The sequence below is a fragment of the Corella eumyota genome, chromosome 4, assembly GCF_963082875.1.
Source record: "Corella eumyota chromosome 4, kaCorEumy4.1, whole genome shotgun sequence".
NCBI classification, from domain to species: Eukaryota; Metazoa; Chordata; class Ascidiacea; order Phlebobranchia; family Corellidae; genus Corella; species Corella eumyota.
This window is the reverse complement of record NC_137493.1, coordinates 13,694,516-13,715,882: the sequence shown is the minus strand read 5'-3', so window position 1 is coordinate 13,715,882 and position 21,367 is coordinate 13,694,516. Positions and strand designations below refer to the sequence as shown.

General features: G+C 29.1%; 3 protein-coding genes across 3 annotated transcripts; 2 read left to right on the top strand and 1 right to left on the bottom strand.

Moving 5' to 3' along the window:
* Positions 1 to 96: 96 nt before the first annotated feature.
* LOC145751108 (stabilizer of axonemal microtubules 4-like) lies at positions 97 to 2,874 on the bottom strand. The gene is made up of 9 exons (XM_082567191.1): positions 2,705 to 2,874; positions 2,490 to 2,639; positions 1,998 to 2,120; positions 1,749 to 1,860; positions 1,566 to 1,669; positions 1,392 to 1,495; positions 1,161 to 1,317; positions 720 to 901; positions 97 to 305 (listed from the first exon to the last, which is right to left on the bottom strand). Exons 1-9 carry the CDS (start codon positions 2,872 to 2,874, stop codon positions 97 to 99), a joined length of 1,311 nt encoding a protein of 436 aa, XP_082423317.1.
* A 787-nt stretch (positions 2,875 to 3,661) lies between these two features.
* LOC145751271 (E3 ubiquitin-protein ligase TRAF7-like) lies at positions 3,662 to 11,473 on the top strand. The gene is made up of 17 exons (XM_082567379.1): positions 3,662 to 3,878; positions 4,280 to 4,337; positions 4,428 to 4,504; positions 4,666 to 4,809; positions 5,179 to 5,340; positions 5,893 to 6,032; positions 6,364 to 6,498; positions 6,675 to 6,827; positions 7,137 to 7,201; positions 7,299 to 7,421; positions 8,357 to 8,478; positions 9,046 to 9,168; positions 9,369 to 9,485; positions 9,684 to 9,806; positions 9,998 to 10,117; positions 10,503 to 10,634; positions 10,927 to 11,473. The coding sequence occupies exons 1-17, from the start codon at positions 3,717 to 3,719 to the stop codon at positions 11,056 to 11,058; spliced, it is 2,088 nt and encodes a 695-aa protein (XP_082423505.1). The 5' UTR covers positions 3,662 to 3,716; the 3' UTR covers positions 11,059 to 11,473.
* Positions 11,474 to 11,993: 520 nt separating this feature from the next.
* Positions 11,994 to 19,859, top strand: LOC145750160 (uncharacterized). Its single transcript, XM_082566122.1, has 19 exons — positions 11,994 to 12,141; positions 12,987 to 13,095; positions 13,266 to 13,382; positions 13,802 to 13,893; positions 14,095 to 14,232; positions 14,450 to 14,542; positions 14,800 to 14,911; positions 15,589 to 15,719; positions 16,054 to 16,192; positions 16,488 to 16,564; positions 16,801 to 16,960; positions 17,312 to 17,382; positions 17,535 to 17,639; positions 17,750 to 17,819; positions 17,916 to 17,998; positions 18,451 to 18,514; positions 18,586 to 18,683; positions 19,414 to 19,684; positions 19,751 to 19,859. Exons 1-19 carry the CDS (start codon positions 12,064 to 12,066, stop codon positions 19,777 to 19,779), a joined length of 2,037 nt encoding a protein of 678 aa, XP_082422248.1. The 5' UTR covers positions 11,994 to 12,063; the 3' UTR covers positions 19,780 to 19,859.
* Positions 19,860 to 21,367: the final 1,508 nt, after the last annotated feature.

Sequence of the window (21,367 nt, the reverse complement as noted above, 5' to 3'; positions counted from 1 at the left end):
TAAACCACAAAAAAGTCGCAGAAATTTACTAAAAAAATTTATTTTAACAAGTTGTCTATCGGTCAACAGTTTATTAAAATATTAAAAAAAAATCGATTAGCAATCTCTTAATTTCAGGTTCCTCATTGTATCTACATAGCAGGGATTTTCTCTTTTGATTACTTTGGCGACCAGAGGATGATAAGATTCAAAGTGTCGTTCTCTAAAGTTTTTACCGTCTCCATAAACAGGGACTACTGTGCTCTTGGTAAATCCATTAGTAGGCTTTCCGTAGTCAGTAGCGTCTGCCCAGCCTCTATATTTACCTGTAAGTGAACGAGAAAGGGATTGCTTTACAAAATTTAGATTTTTGATTCAATTTTTCACTTATTTCCAATTTAGTTTTTTTTCACAGCAATTAGATGGTGACTTTAGTTGTCCTAGTCTATAGTACCTTAATACATTTTTGTTGTCTCAGTCTAGCCCTAATTACCTGATTTACCTACTGCCTACATTTTATTTTTGCAAGAGGAAAGTACTATTTGGATTTTGCTTAAGGGCGCGACAACACAGTAGGGTTAAAACTTGTTAAAGTAGGGAGTAAACTCGGGGCGTCACATGATTTTCAGTACCGCACAATCGACTATAGGTTAAAGTAGGGATCGAACCAGCAACTGCAGGTGATGCTCCGTGCCCTAATATTAAATCAGGATAAGTTTTTTTATTAAAAAAGATGTTACCTTCATTTAACGATCCGTATTTGACACCATATTGTGTCCTAAATCTTCTTCTATCATCTTTTTCCTCAACATAGCAACCGTTGTTTTGGGAGAATCCTGACAACTCCTTTTTTCCAACCTTGGAACGGTCATAAGTTCCACCTTTCTGCAATTGTTCGCCTTTAAACCAAGTTGCTGCTAGGCTGCAATAAAACATTTTGTTTTACTTATTAAGTATAGTCTGGTGGTAACACCTTTTAACATAAATCTATTTTTTAATTATAACTGTTAAATAGTCAATTATAAAAGGTCTTTCCTAAAACATTACAGTTTTGAAGTAACCTTAAGCTATAGTAATTGTTCAGTCGAGAAATTACTGTTAGAAATTCATAAGACAGTCGATAATCGATATTACAAACCATAAGTAATTTACAACTTACAGAACACAATATATAAACTTACGTTTTGTCGTTTGCCCCTTCGGTTAGGTTAACAAACTCGCATGGATCCTTTTTCTTGATTCTTCTCGCAACGTACTGCGGTACTTGATCCAATCTCGTAAACGAAGTGTTAGGAATTCTTTCCACAAACCGAGGTCGTGCAGCGTCATAGCTGTAGACTGTTACCCAATAATAGGAATTGTCTTAATTTAGTTTATCTGAATTAATTAAAAAACGAGATATTTATACGAACCATTATCTCGTTGTGCCCTTTTGCAGACACCGTCGTTCTCTTCCCAACCTTTCAAATTCGGCCAATTTACGTAAACAGCCTGGGTTTGACTTACCCCAGTTGGCCTAAAATTATCAAAGTCATATATCTCGCAATATAAATAAAATTCAGTCACGCTTATTAACCTATTTTTACCGGTAGTATGAGATTTCTCCGTCGTGAGGATTTTTATCTAGGTATTGGATAGGATCGAAATGATGATAATGTGTAAAACCTGATGGTTCCATTACACCGACATCCTAAATAAAATACAAAAATATAATATTTTTACAAACGGTAGTACCAAAAATATCTTGTTTTAAAATGTAGGCTTATTACTTTTAGATGAGTGCTCATTCTTTGGCTCGGTTTTCCCTTGTAGCAAACGTCGGTCTCAGTAACTAAATTCATGGCCCCTTGATCTAAATGGGGCACTCTTTTGTTATGTACTCTAAACACAAAAATTTTTATATTAAGGCAGGTTATAACAACATTAACATAACTTGATATAAAATTATGAAAATAATACTAAAGTGTTCAAATTATTAAATGTAAAAAAAATGTAGGTACGATTTTTCTTTTTTTTACTTGTGCAAAAGTGGCCTATAAACGCCTTCATCCATTGAATTAAGTCGAGCTTTGTAGACATTTTTAGAATCAGCTGTCGTTATCGGTGGTTTTTGTGTAAAACCTGACTCGTTTTGAATAACCCTAAAATATTATCAGTTTTTTTTATATCTTGAATTTGTGGTGTGAACATAAGACAATATTTGTTATCTCGGTTCAGTATAGTTGTTTTAAATTTTGAAACAATTTATAATAATTGTTTAATAATTATCCTTTCGATTGTTTTTGGCGTAACAGAAATCTATACTGTTTAAAGCTCCTTACTTAAGGGTACCACAGCATGGAATCGATGGGAATCGAACCCAGAACCATGTGCAGTAAATCCAAGCTTTACGATCCTTACACCAAGCTATCGTTTTTTTAAGGTCAAATTTTAAATATATTGTTACTAGGTCAGTTTAAAAACTTAATTTTTTAGATAAGTTTGTTTAAAGTTACGTAAATAATTATTACCTATATGGCAATTCGTCTTTCCCGTTTGAGCCGTTATAATATGGCCTGTGCTTTTCTGCATACGAAGTTAAGTAGCTTCCTTCGCTAAGAAGTTTTCCAATTGCTACGTTGTCCAAGCGGTCGATAGTCTCCGAATAAGCTACCCCAGGCCTATTACAATAAAGAAAAACTTCTGTTTTGAAACTATGCTTTTTTTATTATGTAATTATGAATACCTGAAGTTTGCTAAATATCCGGTTCCTTTATGCCTAGCTGCTTTAGGTACAAAACCTTCTTTTCCGTAGTATGTCGAGTAGGAGGTTGAATAAAAGTTAAACTTGCTGTTTTGTGCACCACCTGAACAGTTAATCACTGAACTTGGAGGTCCAGTACGTAGCTTTACCATGTTTAATTTAGTTTTATATTGTTTCTAAGGAATTAGTTATAAGCCAAAATTAATTTAAAACCTAAATTTTTAGTACTTTTACGTTAGCAACCAAAAGTTTGTGCTCTTTATTTTGTCACAAACTGTACGGCCTTAAAATTAAGTCTATTTTGCTCAATGACAAATGTTAAAATCTTTCAGATTTCATATTTAAACATAACATGAATACAATCCTTATAATATTTCACAAAACATAAATAACCTTGTCGGTACAAAGCAGATAGAAATTTGATTTGTTTACAAAATACTCTGTTATGTTTTGTCCATTTTAAGAATGTAACGCCCATTTTACCAAAAACACATATTTCCTTTTTTAGACCACATATTTTGGTACATTATTATTACTGGGTTATTTTTTATTTTATTTATTAGTTGGTAACATTTAATATAAAATTGTTTTGTTCGTTTTGGTCGACTGATTTGTTTACCTTTTTCTATTTGATAGAAGTAGTAGGTTTGTATTTTGCGCCTGTTTTCTTTGTAAACGAAACTTTTTCTCGTTGGAATTACGACTGCAAGTGTAGTTATATAAATTGAAGTTACTTATTTATAGTTTATCGAACATTTTACCATTGCCATGCGGCAAATATAAAACAGACAACTTAGTATGTTACGTTTAATTTTAGCTAACAGTCAAACACAGAAAATAGCACTTCGAAGCAGAATTTAAGTTTATTTTTTAAATATATACATTATATTATCTTAAATTTCATAATTTAATGGGTAACTTCGCTTTTGCAGACTTGTTTACATTTTGTTATTAGTGTATAACTGTATGAGTGAAGTCTAATAGTAGTTGATTTATGCTTGCTAGTCTGCCAGTGACGTTTTGTACAATGTCTCGTTCAAGAACACAATCTACAATCTCTAACAACTCCAATGTTTCAATTCACCGCTCCAGCGCTTCGGTGGATAGAATTCAAAGACCGATGAGCTCAGCATCAAGTAGAAGCAGTCGGACTACTGTATGTATAAAAAAAATTGTTTTTTTAATGATTTTTGCTTGTCTGCAACTTGCGAAGTTGTTAAAACACTTTGCTCTCTAATGTCCTGGGTTTGATCCTTATTGCTTTTATTCCTTAGCACCCTTGATAAAGTAGCATAAAATTCTGAGCAAAGAACAATTAGAAAATTATTTATTGGTCAATTATTATTAAAATTGTTTTAAAATACAAAATTCTACTTAAACTGTGCCTGGGTAATAAAAAAAACATATGTTTAGTTTGTCAATCGTCCTTTCCATATTAGTTATAAATAAATATAAAAAAATTGTAAAATTTTTCCTTTTTTAATGTAATTTATAATGCGTGTATGTCCTGTTACTTCGTACAAGTCATATTTTATTAAAACTTATCTCTCATTACAGCCAAGATTAGAAACCACATTCGGTCCTTCTTATTCCACTGTAACAACTATCACAACAGGTACTCATACTTTTAACTAGTTTGTCTTGTTGCAAGAAAAAACAGATTTAAAATGTTGGTAAATTTGCTAAATAAGGAATTTATATTTAGATGAAGGTAAAGTAGAATACGCACACCAAAGCCCTTCAATTGCAAGTTGCAAATCATTCAGCAATAGCAGAGAATATGTATGTAAAACTTAGTGTCAATATTAGGTGCTATTTTGTATTATACTTGCAAACCTTATGTTTAAAAGTGTTCTAGAACAGCTAATTTTTAAGTTATTCTATTTTTAAAATTTTTATGAAAAAATAAAAATAGAAAAATTAACAAAACATTTTTTTTTCAGCTTGTTTCAGAGAGCAATCACAACTCTCTTCCCAGAAGTTTAACCAAATCCGACTCTTTCAACTTCTTCCAGTCAGCCTCTCGTCATTCTTCTTCTTCCACTCTCTCCCAACAATCATTCCAAACTCTTGCCATAGAAGATGAAGTAAGTTTAAAAAAAAATTGTAAAAACTTTTAAAATTTAAAATCAGTAGGTTTTTTGGTGTAATAAGTAATAGTAAAGCTCTAAATTTTAACATAGTCATTTTTATTTTTGTGCTTTTATAAACACAAAATAAATTAAATTTAAAGGTAAATTAAATTTAACTTAATTGTTTTTTTTTTGTTTACTTAAATTTTATAAAAAATATTTACTTTTAAACTAATTTTTGTTGTTGCAATATTAAAGTAAAATCAATCGAACTACACAATCGCTAAACAGATTTTTTTTTTGGGTTTGCCTTTTGTAACCAACTATTTAAACTTAACTTAATTTAATTAAGTTTATGGTTTACCTTTGTTATTTTTCATACAGTCTCCCCTTGTTTTTGTTGAAGAACCATCAGCCCAACTTTTATGCAAAATTTGTGAGCGAATTTATAAAAACCCGTACATCATGTCGTGCGGTCACTCTTATTGCAAACTCTGCTCACTATCCGCTGATGCTTGTCCTGTAGACAACAAAGTCTTGAAAATGGTATGTGTAATTTTTAAAAACATTTTATTATGATACCTAAAATAATCAGTAAAATAACAATATATATCATCAGCCAAAACCCATGTATAAACGTTTGTATAACACATGTTTTGTGATATTTTCGAAACTAGATTTTTTTTATATAGGCTATTTATTTTATTTTATTAATATTTATTTATTCACGATGTGGGAAGGTCAGCTTTACAACCTAAACTTATAGCAACTCTAGTTACCTGACTTAGTCAAGGGTGCTACATCATAAGGGCAGTGGGGATTAAACCCAAGACCTCATGTAGTGAAGCCATGTTCTGACCACTATACCACGCTGTCAACAAAGAATATATCTTTGATTTTAAATAACTTTTTTAGCAAACGAAACTTATCCACAAAAAAATGGTTTATTTCTTTATCAAAATATAAAGTTAGTATTTTCACAATAAGAATAAAATTGTAATACTTTTTAGATTGCCCAATGTTGTATAATTACTAAGTATCTAAGTAGGCTAAAAAAATCATATTTTTAAATTTTTTGCAAAAAAATTGATTTTTTAGATCTTGCCAAATCTAGCAGTAGCAGAGCAAGTAGGAGCATTATTTATCCACTGTAGATATGGATGCAGGTTAAACCATCGAAGTGAGTATGAAGTTAATCCATCAGGTTGTCCTTTCACAACTAAACTGACAGAACGAAAGTAAGTAGGTGGTAATAGGTAGGCAGCATCATGTGATTAAGTATTTTAGTGGTGTAATTAGTAATATAACTGATGTGTATAGTAACATTTTTTATTTTTAAAAGCTATTTCTATTTAAATTTTGCTTTTTTAATTATAATTATAAAACATGTTTTTTTCGAGTTGTTAACTATGTGTTTGAAATATGAAATTTTACCTGAATTTGTAAAACCGAATTTTGTAAAATGTTAACATTTTAATTAATATATTTAGCAATTTAGAGTAAAAATTAAGTTTTATACAATTTTCTTGTAAAACGAAGGTATTTTAGCATTTTTTTTATTCCTCACAGAACACATGAAGAAAACTGTCAATATTCCCCTATAGCTTGTCCTAACAACCCAACCTGTCCAACTATGCTGAGAATGCATTTAGATGAGCACTTGAAAAACTGTAAAAACATCAAGTGTGCCAACTACAAATTTGGGTTCGTATTGTTTTAACCTTCGAAAATATTCTACATTTTATGAAATGTTTTGTATTAACCCCCTTTTACCCTAGACCTCTGTTGGGTAATTCCTTTCAAATAAAAAATGTCATTTTTTAAAATTTTCGTTTTAAAAATATGTCCATATGGTCAAATACTATTTTGTTGTTTTATAGATGTAGATTTATTGGAGACAGTGACACTCATGCTAATCATGTAAAAGAATGTCGTTACGAGTTTGTAAAAGATTTTTTAAAGATCACAGAAGATAAAATTAACAAACTTAATAATGTAATAAAACAAAGAGATGACGAAAACAACTTCTTAAGGTAAGCTCATTCAAAAAGCATATTCTATATTTAATAAAGCTTAGTAGATGTTATGTATGAATGTCCAATTTAAACAACTTTAAATAATAAAACTGCCGTTTGTGGAACTATATTAGTTGAAAGTTGCAATTATATTACTTAAATTGCAATAATAAAATTGCAAGCGATAGTATTTTTAAGAGTTTTCTTTTAAATTGAGGTCTGATTTTTGTTACAAATTTTTGTAAATTTATTTGGCCTTTATGCAGTTATAATAATTAAATAATTTCTACCCAGAACTTGTTATACTTTAGTGTATTGTCTTTACAGATCAATGCTTTCAAAAACAGAAATAAGGGTTGATGAAATGGAAAAAAGCTTAGAACACAAAATAGGTAACTTAAATTAACTTTTTTAAAAATAAATTAAAAAATTTTTAAAAAAATTAATTTTGCATAAAATAGTTATATATATATTTTTTCTTGGTAACAGATTTATTAAGCAGCAATCAATCAAAATTAGTGGTTGAATTAGAAGGCTTCAGACAAGAAAATGCGGTAATTAATAGTGAGTTACAAGACCTTACTACAAGACTGCAAATGGGGACCATCGGATGTAAGTATTAGCTATTCAAATTTACTTAAAATATAAGAGGCAGTTTACATTAATATAGCCTATTCAACAATTTGAATATCTACAGAAATTATGAATGTCTTTATAAACACTAGTAAAATGACTGCCCGTCCTTTTGGATGCATTTTACCTGTTTGGTCTTTTATTCTTAAAATAATTGTCATATGGACAAATATTCGCGTAGAGTAATGTTTTTTTGAAGGCCTCTGAGTTAAACATATTGTTTATTATATTCTATTATATCTTTACCAAAGGTTTTATAGGCAATTTAAGAGCTATTTGGTTACTATACATAGCACATTTCAGAAAATTTTGTTCTTAAATTAGTTTTTGTTTTTGCATTCTGTAAAATCACGCCATAATCTGTTAAATGTTTTGTATTTGACATTGGGGGATTTCCACTGTTTTGCAAATGGTGCGTAAAGCTATTTTTAGGTGATTCGTAAGACTGATATTTACGATCTTATCGCGTTTTTCTTACTGAACTACGTTGTTGCATCATAGACTATTTATTAAAAACTACATTGTTGCATCATAGACTATTTTATTAAATATCTTTGGCAAAGTGTATTTAAAAAATTGCCTAAAATTTAAATATTTTTGTTTGGCATAAAGTTTGCTATTTATTTTTGTTATTGGTAGTACACTTAAAACCAAATCTTTTTTAAACCACGGCCTTAAAATTTATCCAATAGTCTTTTGCTTGCTCATAATATCATTTTGATTATTTATAGTTGCAAATAAGTATGCCCAAATAATTTACCTGAGCACCCCTAATGACTTTTTTATTTATTTTGGACCTTTAAATTAGATATAATCACATATACATTGTCCAATAAGTTCTTTTAGATATAGATTGGTTTTCACTATATAAATTTGTGTATATATATACAACTAAACTGACTTTATCCTTACAGCTTATGATCCCCAGCAAATTTTCAAGTGCAAGGGGACATTTGTGGGTCATACCGGCCCCGTGTGGTGTTTGTGTGTACATGGGGACTACCTTTTTAGCGGATCTTCAGACAAGCAAATCAAGGTAACTGCAGACAAGGATATAACCAATTTATGTATCAAAAATGTCGATATACATTGCACCAATACAGTTAGCTTTATTCTTTATATTAATTAAACCTTGATGTAGAAAGGCTGATTTCACAGCCATAGGACAACATTTGTTACCCCAACCTAGTCTTGAGTTGCTTTGGCAGTTCTGGATATCATTGTTTGTAATTGCCTGATATTAACACAGCCTTATGAGAAAATGCCCACAAGCTAATTAATCATTGTCTGATTACTTTTTATCATTCAAATTAAGGTAATAATTGGCAGGTTTATAATTAATAATTAGTTAGATGGACAAGCAATATCACATTTACACCATATATTAATATATCAAACTGTAATAATAAAACAATTTTTAAGCTGTAATGTTAGCCTTTTTCATTAAAATAAAAGGAGTTTATAACTTTGCAATTTAGTAGTTATTTTTTTATTAAATATTGCAAAAAAATAATCTAATTGTTTTGCTTTCTGTTTTGACACTTTATAACCTAGATGCCAGTTATAATCTAGATATGATAATTTTTGTTCCTAATTTTCATAGGTTTGGGACACAGCAACAAATTATAAATGTCAAAAAACACTAGAAGGTCATGAGGGGATTGTTCTTGCTCTTACTGCTTATGGAGATAAATTGTTTAGTGGTTCAGCTGACTCTACTATTAAGGTATAAACCTAATTTTTTAATTATATTATAAATATTTTTTTCAATACTTTAAAAATAAAAATTTTAAACTAACCAATTTTTATTATTAATTTGATGGTTTTTTTTTCTAGTAGGACCTTATAATGCCTGTTAAATTCCAAGGATAGAGTTGAAAATTTCAGTTTTCAAGGATAGAGTTGAAATTTTCAGTTTTTTTTTAGGTTTGGTCAATCGAAACTTTGGAGGAACTTAACTCAATAGCAGCCCATGACAATCCTGTCTGTACTCTAGTTTATGCAAACAACATGCTATTCAGTGGTTCACTTAAATCTATCAAGGTTTTTAAATTAAATATTTCTAAAATATCAAACTACGAAAAAAAAAATAAAAAATCAGTGTTAACCAATAAAAAAACAGGCATTATATATTTATATAACTTATTGTATAGTAATTTTGATTTTGTCCTTATAATGTTTATTTTTATATTAAATTTTTAGCCATTTTAAAACTATAAAAATTTTATATTTTTTACTTAGGTTTGGAATGTGGAAAGGAATAACATAACTTTCAAACAAGAGCTGCAAGGCCTTAATCACTGGGTCCGAGCACTAGTTGCTCAACATAACTCGATATACAGTGGTTCATATCAAACTATTAAGGTCATTTTATAATAAATAATTTAAAAAAAAATCATAATATTAAAAAAAAATTATTAAATGAAAATTTACACAGTATTTTAGAAAAAAGAAAAAATGTATAACTACGCAAAATTATTTACATATTTTTCAGACTTTGTGATTTACATTTTTTAGTAAAAAATATGTAAATATGTTTTTAATGACGTTTTTAGATATGGGATGTGAACACATTAGAATGCACTCACGTTTTACAAACCTCGGGTGGAAGTGTCTATTCAATCGCTGTCACTAATCATCATATTGTCTGTGGGACATACGAAAATTGTATCCATGTAAGTATATACCTTACAACTAAGTAATTTTTTGAAGAAATTTTTTTTGCCAATTTTTTTTGGAGTGTTAAATTTGTATTTATTTATCAAATTTTATTGGGAGCATAAATTAATTTATTTTTGTCATAATTCGACATATTTTTTATGGTAAATTTTTTTTTTTTAAGTTTTGTTAATATTGTATACCATATTTAATATACAACAGGCTATATGAGTAAAAAATTATTTAAGTAATTAAAAAGGATGGCTATTGACACTCTACATATGTATTAGTAACACAATTACATCTTGTATGAGTAATCTAGTAATCTATACATGCTTGTATAACATGAAACATATATATGATAAAAGATAAGTGATTGCTAAATATTGGTTTGTATTACAGGTATGGGATATTAGAAGCCATGAGCCAGTAACACAACTAACAGGTCATGTAGGAATAGTTTATGCACTTGCTGTGTTAAGTACACCTGAACAAACTAAAGTTTTTAGTGCGTCGTATGACAGATCATTACGGGTAAAAAAAAATTTTAATATTTTAATAAAAAAAAATTTTAACTCTTTTTTTTATTAAAATTAATGTGCAAAAATTATTTTTTAAGGTTTAACTTAACCATATTTTGATGGTCTTTTTTATTGAAATAACATTATTTCCAATTTTTAAGCACTTAACATTACCTTAATTTAACAACCTTTAATCCTAAGTTTGATTCCTACTGCTAGCATATTTTTAAAGCAAATTTTTCTTAAGGAACTTTAGTAAGAACTGTTCCTGATTTTCCAATTTATTAAAAAAACAATTTTTCTAGGTATGGAGTATGGAAAATATGATCTGCACCCAAACTTTAATAAGACATCAAGGAAGTGTTGTAGCTCTCGCTGTATCTAGAGGCAGGGTTTTCTCTGGTGGTGTCGACTTTACAGTTAAAGTATGGCAATAGTGAAACGCACATTAACATTTCTAAAATCATATACAAGTGCATTTTGTGTACACTTTTAATGCTTTTAAACTAAATTACAATTTTTCTGGCACTAACAAAAGGGCCATGATTTTCAATCTAATGTTCTTTATGTGTACATAAATAAGCTAACTTTATTTTGTCCAAAATTCTATTCTTTTTACCTTTTTACATGTCAACCTAAACATCAAAATGTTATTCGTTGTGTCTTTTTAGCTCTCCTATTAAACTTTTTTTTCTTGTTTTTCCAAAAATTTTATTTTTTATTTTAAAAATCATTGTTCCAAAAACTTTTATTTGTCTTTTTCTCTATTATTTTTTTTAATAATGTTATAGTGTTTTTGAAATCCTTAATCTTTTTTTCTGCACTTAATTTTATAACTGCTGAAATACATTAATGTGTGTAATTGGGTTTTTTCAAATATATATAACCTCACCAAAAAAAATTGTTTTAAGTTTAGAAAATTTACTATAATGCTTAGTTTATTACATCTATCATAGAGTAAATTTAAATACTATGACCCAGTCTTGACTTGCCTTCGCTAGTATCAAATATTAATAACCTAGCAACTTAATAGGTCATTATATTCAAACTATTAACACTGCCAAATAACGGTAGATTTTTTGATTAGACAGTAGTAGATTTTTTATTTAGAGAGTGGCCTCTTTTCATATAAGAAAGCGTCATGGAAGCAGTGGGACTAAAATGTGAAACCTTATTTCTTGGTTTCCACTGCATTCCATCTTCCGATAGCTTAAAGGTTATAGCTTGCCTGTACATTTATAGTCTGTGGTGTATTTTGTAAGTGAGTTTTAAAAACTAATTAACGTAAACTTTTAACGCAAGTTTTCTAACGCATGATCGAGATTTAAGAGTTAGTATACTATACAATCGATTCTGTCTGTACGTTTGTTGCTGTTACTATTTCTATTATTGCTGTAATGTCTATTTATTGAAATTATTATTAGAAAGATTTAAAACAAACGATGTCAAAAATTGAAGAAGAGATAGAAGAACCTTGTATTTCCAGTTATTTAATTTCACCTTCAGATGCTTTAATTGTGGTAAGTTTTTTAGTTTTTGTTATAAAAATATGATAAAATTACATGTGATTTTTCTATGCACAAAAGCTCAGTCATTTAGTGTACTGTTAACAAATTCGCCTAATTCTGTCTTTTATAAAATGTCAATTTTTTTTGATTAAGTTTGACAGGAAATGATTACATTCCAAGAGTTTTTTTTTGTATATATCTTTATCCTCGATGTGGGAAGGTCGAATGCGCGACGTAAACATAAAGAAACATCAGTTACTCCAGCCCAGTCTTGCCTGTGACAGTTTGGGATGTTATAGAGACTATAATTGCCCGGTAATTATGCTGCTGATTAAGTGCTGGCTCAGCAACAGTTAATACCGTTAATAGCGCCTTACTCAAGGGTGCTACAGCATGGGAGCAGTGGGGATTAAACCCACGACCTCATGGTGGTGTAGCAAGTGTTCTTACCAATACGCCACTCTGCCCGTTATAGTCCTAGGTTTGATTCCCACCGCCTGACTGCTACAATACTAAAGCAAGTTGCTAATAGTACTTAACACAAAATCTAATTGGATTTTGCAAAATTAAATTTATGCAATATAACCAGGTTGTCAATTCAACCAAGTTAGCCAGTAAAAAATAAACCCTTCGACAACTTAACCTAAATCTGACTTAATTAAACGACAACTCAGGCCCTAAAAAACCCATGTAATATTCAATTTTTGTGGGTTTATGCTAATTAACATCGAGTTTGTTTGTTATCATGTTGTGTTGTTTTTATGTTGATGTGTCAAAGGTAGTGTATGTGTGCAATTAACTAGTTACTTTTTAAAATGATATTAAAAAAATATTTAGAACCTAATTTTATTAATAAGGAACAACCCTTGGTTGAAGATGATCTTACCCAGGAATTGATTGAAGAAGTTACTGAAATCGATTCCAACAACGTTATAAGCTCAACAAATGATCATGTCATAGAATCTGGTAAGGAATTATCTTTAAATTATTGGTCTAAAAGCTTATTCTACTAGTCTTCTTAAAAAGTCAAAATTTTAACATGATTTCGTATTTAAAATTTTTTTTTAGAAAATATTATTTTGTATTTTTGGTAAATTTTTTTTTTTTTAAATTTCATTTATTTTTTGTCAATATAGAAAAGGAAATTAATTATGAGTTGCCGAATGACGAGTCTGTGATGTCGTTTCAAGATGGTCAGGAAGTACAACTAGATGATGGAACGACAGCTTTTATATTCCACAATAACATCAAAGGTAAGAAAATTGTTTACCAAAAAAAGTATTAAACTGTAAGAAGTACATTTAAAAATAATTTAAAGTTTTTTTTAAATTATAATATTGTGCGAATAACTTTTATTTGTATGCAAGTCGATTGCCAGCCCCTAGGACTGCATTTCAATTGTCAGAATTTGACAGCAACTCACAACTAACATTGTTTGAGAAATTAAACCACATGTAGCATTTTTTATTTCCTTGGAGCTCTATTAGTGTCATCTGCCAAGTTTATAAAATGTTAAAAGGGCGGAATTTTTTATAACCTTACACTAATCTTTCCTTGTACATTCTGCCCTTTCCGCATTCATTTTGGTAGAACTCGTTTAAACCGGCGGACGACTCTAATAGAGCTTTAATTATTTTACTTAATAAAAAAATTTGATTTAATAATTTTTTAGATAATTATCCAGAAGATTCAATTCAATCGATTCAGCTTGAAAATGGGAATACAGCGTATTTATATCACCCAAAATCACCAAACAATTTAAATGTAGGTTAAAATACTTAACACAAAATTATCATTATTTACATTTTTAAACAAAAAATGCAAAAAATATGTAAATTTTCGATTTTTCAAAGTGTTTTAATCAAATATATAATTTATATATAAATGATTTTGGGTAAAGCAAAATTTACGCATATTTTTTATTTGATTTTTATTTATAACTTATTGAAAATTTTTTTTTTGTAGTTAATATGGCCAATGGAATCACTAAATGTAATTAAATCAAATTCACAAAACACACTTAACTTTATACAAGCCACAACCAGTGATGTTGGAACTTCAACTACAATTGATACCAATATTGCAAATGGATATGAAAAAAAGGTAAAAATATTCGTAATTTAAGTCAACTTAACTACTAACTAACTAAAAGCATTTGGAATCAAACCCAAAACCTCATGTAGTAAACTTAAGTGTTTTAACCACTACACCATGCTGCCAAACTGTTACATCAATTTTTTATCTTACAATTATTGTTCGAATCATTTTTAAAAATTTGCAATACTTTATTTACTAAGTTATTTATATTATGTAATTACAGACGAAATCAGCGCCCAAGAATGATTATTATAAAGTTTACAAATGCGAGCATGAAAACTGCAACAAATCTTATTCATCAGCTCACCATTTAAAAGTGAGTGCAAGTTCTATTCCTATTACATAAAAATACTAAAAAAATAATTATTTCTATATTGTTGTTAATTACCGATTATTATGAGGGGAGCAATCCAAATATATATTGGGTATGGGTAAATTGTTTTAGGGCTACTTAAATTAAGTTTTAAACACAGGTAGTTGTCTTCTGCACAGGTAGTTGTCTTCTATAACCAATGTTTTACAACATGGAAATTTTTTTTTTATAAGTTGTAGTTGAAGTAATTTTTTTTTTAGATACACAACCGCAGACACACTGGTGAGAAGCCATATTTATGTGAGTGGAAAGATTGCAAGAAAGATTTTTCTACGAGTTATGCTTTGAAATCCCATCACAGAGTTCATACTGGTGATTAAAAACTTGGCTAAAATTCTGCATTAACTTAAGTTTAATTTTTAGAAAAAGGGTTTATATTGACCGCCAGCTTGGTGTAGTGGTAAGAACACTTGCTACACCACACATGAGGTCATGAGTTCAATTCCCACTGAGCTCATGCTGTAGCACTCTTGAGTAAGGCGCTATAAACAATATGAACTCCTGCTGAGCCAACTCTTGATCAGCAGCATAATTATCAGGCAATTATAATCTATCATATCCAAAACTGCCACAGGCAACTCGAGACTGGATCGGAGTAACTGATGTTACTCTATGTTTAAGTCATGCATTCGACTTTCCCACGTCGAGGATAAAGATATAAAAAAATATTTTAGGGATGCAATGTAATTGCTTGTTTATCTGTATATATCTTGCACTAAGCTTCATTATATAAGGATTGTCAATAGTACTTAGAGCTAAAATTGTACAGTAATGTGGAATACTGGTCATGGCATCGAACTTGAGCCAGAAGGTTTGGGATTCAAGTCACACTATTCGCTCTTGAGCCCGGCGTTTATGGATATCTTAAACACAGCACAATTTTACATCTTTCCCCAATGAAATAAAAAAACTACCACCTTAAAAGGGGATATAAAAAATAATAAAGTAAATTTCTGTTCCTAAACTTTGATATTTATATAATTTCTAAGGTGAGAAACCATACACTTGCCCTGAAACCCAATGCAGCAAAGCTTTTAAGACATCAGGTGATTTACGAAAACATGTTCGGACTCATACGGGTGAAAAACCGTTTCACTGCCCCTTTGAAGGGTGTGGCAAGGTAAAAACATTTTAATAAAATTTATTTTTGAATTTAAAAACCTTTTTTGAGTAGGATTTTAATGTTAATTTTTAAATATATTGTAAGTTGTAAAGTTTTGAATTTTTTTTATAATTTTTATCTGAAATGTCAAATGTCAAAAGGGAGAAAGGCCAAGGGTATACGATAATCATGATATTTAAAGTCAATTTAACAGTTTATTGCAATTATTGTGTTTTTTGTGTTTTTTTGCTATTAGTACAGTTAATTAAAATATGTGCAGCAATTGGAATTTGATATTTTTGTACCGCCCAATTTTTTATTTTGATTACCTTTTTTTTTGTATTTTTTTTAGGCGTTTACCACTTCCAATATTTGCAAAGTACATATACGAACGCACACGGGAGAGAAACCTCACAAGTGTCCGTACGAGAACTGTAACAAATCGTTCGCTAATATAACAAACTATAGAAATCATATAAGAATACATACAGGTAGTTGCTTACTATCACTTTTATGTGTTTTTGTTACTAAACAAAAAAAAATGGTTTAAAATAGCAGGCTTACATTTATTTATTTTTTGTTCTTTTATTTGTACTAATACATATTAATTATAACTGTTAATTTTTTATCATTTTTTGTTTATTTATTAAAATAATTTTTTTTTAATAAATAAAAAAAAAATTAAATCATTAGCCTTAAAAAGGTTTATAAACTGTTTACTAATTAAGAGTTTTACTAGATATACATAAGTATGGTTATTTTAAGTCATTTTTCTTGTATTTTTAGGCGAAAAGCCATATGTATGTTCTATACCCAACTGTAAAAAACAATTCACAGAATATTCTTCCCTATATAAACATCAGGTAATTTCAAACATTAATTTAAGCTAAACATTTGAAAAATAATACCCAATAGGCTGTTCAACAAATTTTAAAGTACTAAGAAATCCTAATTAAAAATAATATTTTTGTGAAGCTTATTTAAAATGGTGTGTATTTAGTTATAACTAAAGTTTTATGATTTATTTTTTATTTAAATTTTTACAAAAAAAAAAAAAAATTTGTTTTTTATTTTAAATCAAAATTTTTTTAATTTTTAGAGTGTTCATGCAGTTGTAAAACCCTTTCAATGTTGTTATTGTGGAAAATGTTATAGGAAAGCAAATCACATGATCAGCCATAAGAAAAAGATCCACAATGATCTAAACGGAATAAGTGAACAGGATTGCGTAAAATTACCAAAATTTGTTAATATAACAGGTAATCACAAATTAAATAAAATAAAAAAAGAGATTGTTTCACAAATTGACCTAATATGTATTACCTATGTATATATATTATAAATTATTTTCACATATATAGAAAAATGTGTTTTTTTATATAAAAATTTGTATGGGTACTTATTTTTGTGTTATTATCGGGAGCGTGGTGTAGTGGTCAGAACACTTGGGTTTACTACATGAGGTATAGGATTTAATCCCACTGCTGCCATATAATGACCTTGATTAGGGTGATATAACTGATATTAACTTCAGACATCCCAAAAACCCATCAAAAGTTTAATAATCAGGCAATTATGATCAATATTATCTCAAAGCTTTTTTTATTTAGATCATGCATATGCTGGTAGCTCATTTAACAAATCTGACAACTCATTTACTTTTAAAAGATCAACTATTTCGGTAAGTTTACATTTCATTCATTTTATGTACCGTGTAGTGCAGTTTTATGAAATATAAATATCATATATATAAAAACTGCCTAAAGGAATTACAAATTAATTATTGAATAGAATGATAATATTACATTTCTAAAAACATCAGTGATTTTTTAGAATTTGAGTAAAAATATTGCATCATCATCTGTTGTGGTTGTTCCAATTAATGAAAGTTTGCAAACTCCTATTGTTGTTAATAACTTACAAGATACTAATAAACAGGTAAATTATTATTTTATTTATTTGGTAATATATGTTGCCCCCAAAATATATCAAAAATTGATTCTTTGTTGGGTTTGAGCCTTTCTTAACATTGTTTTTTTTTATTTTAGATTTCCACAAGGATTATTAAGAAGAGAAAAAATGATTCAACTTCAAATGCAATAGTTCTAACTACCATTGGTAAAAATCTAATAGTGTTTAAACATTACTTACATTTTATTAACTAAACCGTTTTATTATAAGAAAATTAAATTAATGATTTTCTCCTGACTATAGATCCTTTAATAAGTGAACGAAAAAAACTAAAAACTGAGTCCGAAAATCAAGTTTCATCTATTGCTAGCAACATTGAATACGGGGTAAGAAGAGAATATATTTAACATTAAAAACTTGTAACAAATGCTACTCTATGTTTAGGTTGTAAAGTCAAAATTTTTACATTAAGGATAAATAAATACCACCATGAGATTGTTGGTTCAATCCACACTGCTCTCATGCTGTAGCGCCCTTGAAAAAGGCGTTATAAACAGTACAAACTCCTACTGAGCCAGCACTTAATCAGCAGCATAATTACCAGGCAATTATATTGTCTATAATATCCGTAACTGCCACAGGCAACTCGAGACTGGGTCAGGGTAACAAATGTTACTCTACGGTTAGTTTGCACATTCGACCTTCCTACATCAAGGATAAAGATAAATACAAAAAAAAATACAAAAAAAATATTACATGCACAAAAATTTGCTTTGATGCAAGTTTTATGGCATGTTTGTTTATTACTGACATAAATAATAGTAAAAATTGTTTTAAGGAATTGTATATTAATGAAGAAGCTGACCAATCTTGTTCTATATCTTCTACATTACCTAGTTCAGGTAAATTTATAACTATTTTTATTTGATTTTTTGGTTTATACCAAATTAAAATTTTTTTTTTGAATTTATAGAGTCGGCCAACATTGTTTCAGATTTATCCAATCAACCAACTAATGGAATTTGGTTAAATTACGATGAAAGTTTAAAAGATGCCGCAAATCACAAAGAAGTAAGTCTAACTATCTGTAATACTTTAAAATGTCACAAAATTTATTAACTTTTATGTGTAAAACACTAGTATATAAATATACTATATTTAAAATTCTCCTATGAACCTCAAATATTGGCTGCATGGTGTAGTGGTTAAACTTAGCTTTAATACATAAAGTTCTGGGCTCAAATTCTTCTTCTTATATGAGCCCTAATAAGACTATTTTTTTTGTATATATCTTTATCCTCGATTTGGGAAAGTCGAATGTGCGACTTAAACATAGAGTAACATAAGTAACTCCGACCCAGTCTCGAGTTGCCTGTGGCAGTTTGGGATATTATAGATTATAATTGCCCGGTAATTATGCTGTTGATTAAGTGCTGGCTCAGCAGGAGTTCATACCGTATATAGTGCCTTACTCAAGAACGCTACAGCATGAGATTAATGGGGATTGAACCCACGACCTCATGGTGGTGTAGCAAGTGTTCTTACCACTACACCATGCTGCCAGTGTACCCTATAAATGCTACAAACTTCTGTAGTGTCCAAAATTAATCTGCAGCTTAATTGTTGTGCAATTATAATCAGTAATATATCTAACGGCATTAGTTACCTTAAGACTGGGTTGGGGAAACAAATGTTACCCTATGTTAATGCTTTAAAGGCATTCTTACCACATCAAGGATAAAGTCTATTTAAAAAAATATAGAAATTAAACCTAAACATACTAAAATATGTTTTTTTTAAGGGTGAAATTCCTTATGTTACGATTGATATTGACGGGCAAAAATATTTGGTTCAAGTTGTTCAGGATAACACCATTACTAGTGAAAATGCAATTCCATCAAATCAAAACAAAGAATTACCTGAAAAACTAGATGAAGAGAAAATAGCTTCAACTTTTGATTATATTGTACCTGGAAATATTTCGAAAATTCGATTAATTTCGTCCCCAAAATCAACAGTTTCTATTTTGCCAGTTATGTCTGATTCAATAGCTTCTACTAGTAATATAAAAGGTAAAGTTTAATATTTTTTTCGATTTTTAGTTTTTTGCAAAAATTAACGAAAAACTTTTATTTTAGAAAGTTTAATCAATGAAGCAACTTCATAGCATTGACCCTTTTTTGTTTCTTGAATTTACGTTAATTTATTTAACTTATTTTGTTATTTAATAAATTTATTATGATTGCCTAGTAATGTTGTTTATATAATTTGGGATTATTTAACGTTAAGAGTTATTGGAAAAAAATATTATTTTAAAATTACCTTAAGGGGTATGTTTTTTGTTAGAGGGTAGGCCGGTGTGATTTGGGTAAGATTTTTGTAAACGCGGGGTCAACGCCAGGGTTAATGGTGATATTTTTGGGCTAAAATTTCTTAAAATAACGTATTTGTAAAAAAATTGTTTATCCTCAAAATAATTTTTCGGCAACATTGAATTCGTGGCAACGTGAGATCTTGACGTCATCATTTACCGGTAAACACAATTTGGTAGTTGCTGCTGCAGAAGTTTTAGTGAATTTTGAACTTTTTCCTACACCACCGCATAAAAATGTAAGTAATTTGCTTATTGTTGTTAATGGTATTTAGAATAGACATTTTCTAATTTCGTCTGTCAGTTTGTATGTAAATTAGTTAACCTAAAATCATATAACTGTATAATTGCAATATTGTTACGTCGTGTATTAAATCAACTGTCCGACTGTTACATCTCCGCCATTTAGTTTCACGATTTCTGTTTCTTATTACAAAATAAGTAAAAAATTTTAAAACCCCGGCACCCTTGTGTGGTGCAGTGGTCACTGGTCAGAACACTTAGTTTACTACATGAGGTTTAATTCCTTGTGCTCCTGTGCTCTCATGCTATTGCTGTAGCACACTTAATTGGGTAAGGCACGTTAAATGGTATAAATTTCTACTAAGCCAACACTTAATTTTTTTAATTATTGGCAATTATAATCTATAACATCCTTAACTGCCAAAGGCAACTCAAGACTGGGTCAGGGTAACAAATGCTACTCTATGTTGAGGTTGTGAAGACTTTTTCAAATGAGGATAAATAAATATAAAAAAATTAAAGCTTTTAGCAACACATCAATTTATTCATTAAGTATCTGTAGTATGATTCACTTGCTGTACGGCATTAAATTGTGGCATAGACCCTAGACCCAAAAATGATAGTTTGTTTTTTTGATAGTTTGTTTTTTTTATTTTATTTTGTTACAGAAATCATGATTACTGATGTACAACTTGCAGTATTTGCCAATATGCTTGGAATAACTTTATTTTTATTGGTGGTGGCATACCATTATGTTGCTGTTAACAACCCCAAGTTTAAATTCGAATAAAGTCGAAAAAACGACGAAAAGATTCTATGAAGCTTTTTAAATTGTAGGTGTAAAAATTTAGAAATAAAGTATTACATAATGCATTGTTTTGTACATTTATTTCTTTTTTATGTTAAAGATTAAAAGTAAATGCCAAAAGGGTTATCTCAAAGGGCCATTTTTTGTTACAAAAATGTTTTATTAATTAATACACTATTAATAATATTAATTCTTGATTTTTTAAGATAATAAAATTTTTTTAAACATTTTTTTACAGATATTTTCTACAAATCTTTTTTACATTACTTTGGGTCATTTATTCAAGATTTTGCTCTACAACAATGAAGAAATTTGGCAATTTTGTGCAATACT

Excerpts from the sequence above, each read along its gene's own strand:
- LOC145750160 (XM_082566122.1), top strand. The coding sequence starts at position 12,064 with ATGTCAAAAATTGAAGAAGAGATAGAAGAACCTTGTATTTCCAGTTAT. Across the intron at positions 16,961-17,311 it reads AAAATTTGTTAATATAACAG|ATCATGCATATGCTGGTAGC; the intron begins GTAATCACAAAT and ends TTTTTTATTTAG. Across the intron at positions 17,820-17,915 it reads AATAGTTCTAACTACCATTG|ATCCTTTAATAAGTGAACGA; the intron begins GTAAAAATCTAA and ends TCCTGACTATAG.
- LOC145751271 (XM_082567379.1), top strand. The coding sequence starts at position 3,717 with ATGCTTGCTAGTCTGCCAGTGACGTTTTGTACAATGTCTCGTTCAAGA. Across the intron at positions 5,341-5,892 it reads ACAACAAAGTCTTGAAAATG|ATCTTGCCAAATCTAGCAGT; the intron begins GTATGTGTAATT and ends TTGATTTTTTAG. Across the intron at positions 6,828-7,136 it reads GACGAAAACAACTTCTTAAG|ATCAATGCTTTCAAAAACAG; the intron begins GTAAGCTCATTC and ends TTGTCTTTACAG.
- LOC145751108 (XM_082567191.1), bottom strand. The coding sequence starts at position 2,874 with ATGGTAAAGCTACGTACTGGACCTCCAAGTTCAGTGATTAACTGTTCA. Across the intron at positions 1,861-1,997 it reads TATAGGCCACTTTTGCACAA|AGTACATAACAAAAGAGTGC; the intron begins GTAAAAAAAAGA and ends TTTTGTGTTTAG. Across the intron at positions 1,670-1,748 it reads GAATGAGCACTCATCTAAAA|GATGTCGGTGTAATGGAACC; the intron begins GTAATAAGCCTA and ends TATTTTATTTAG.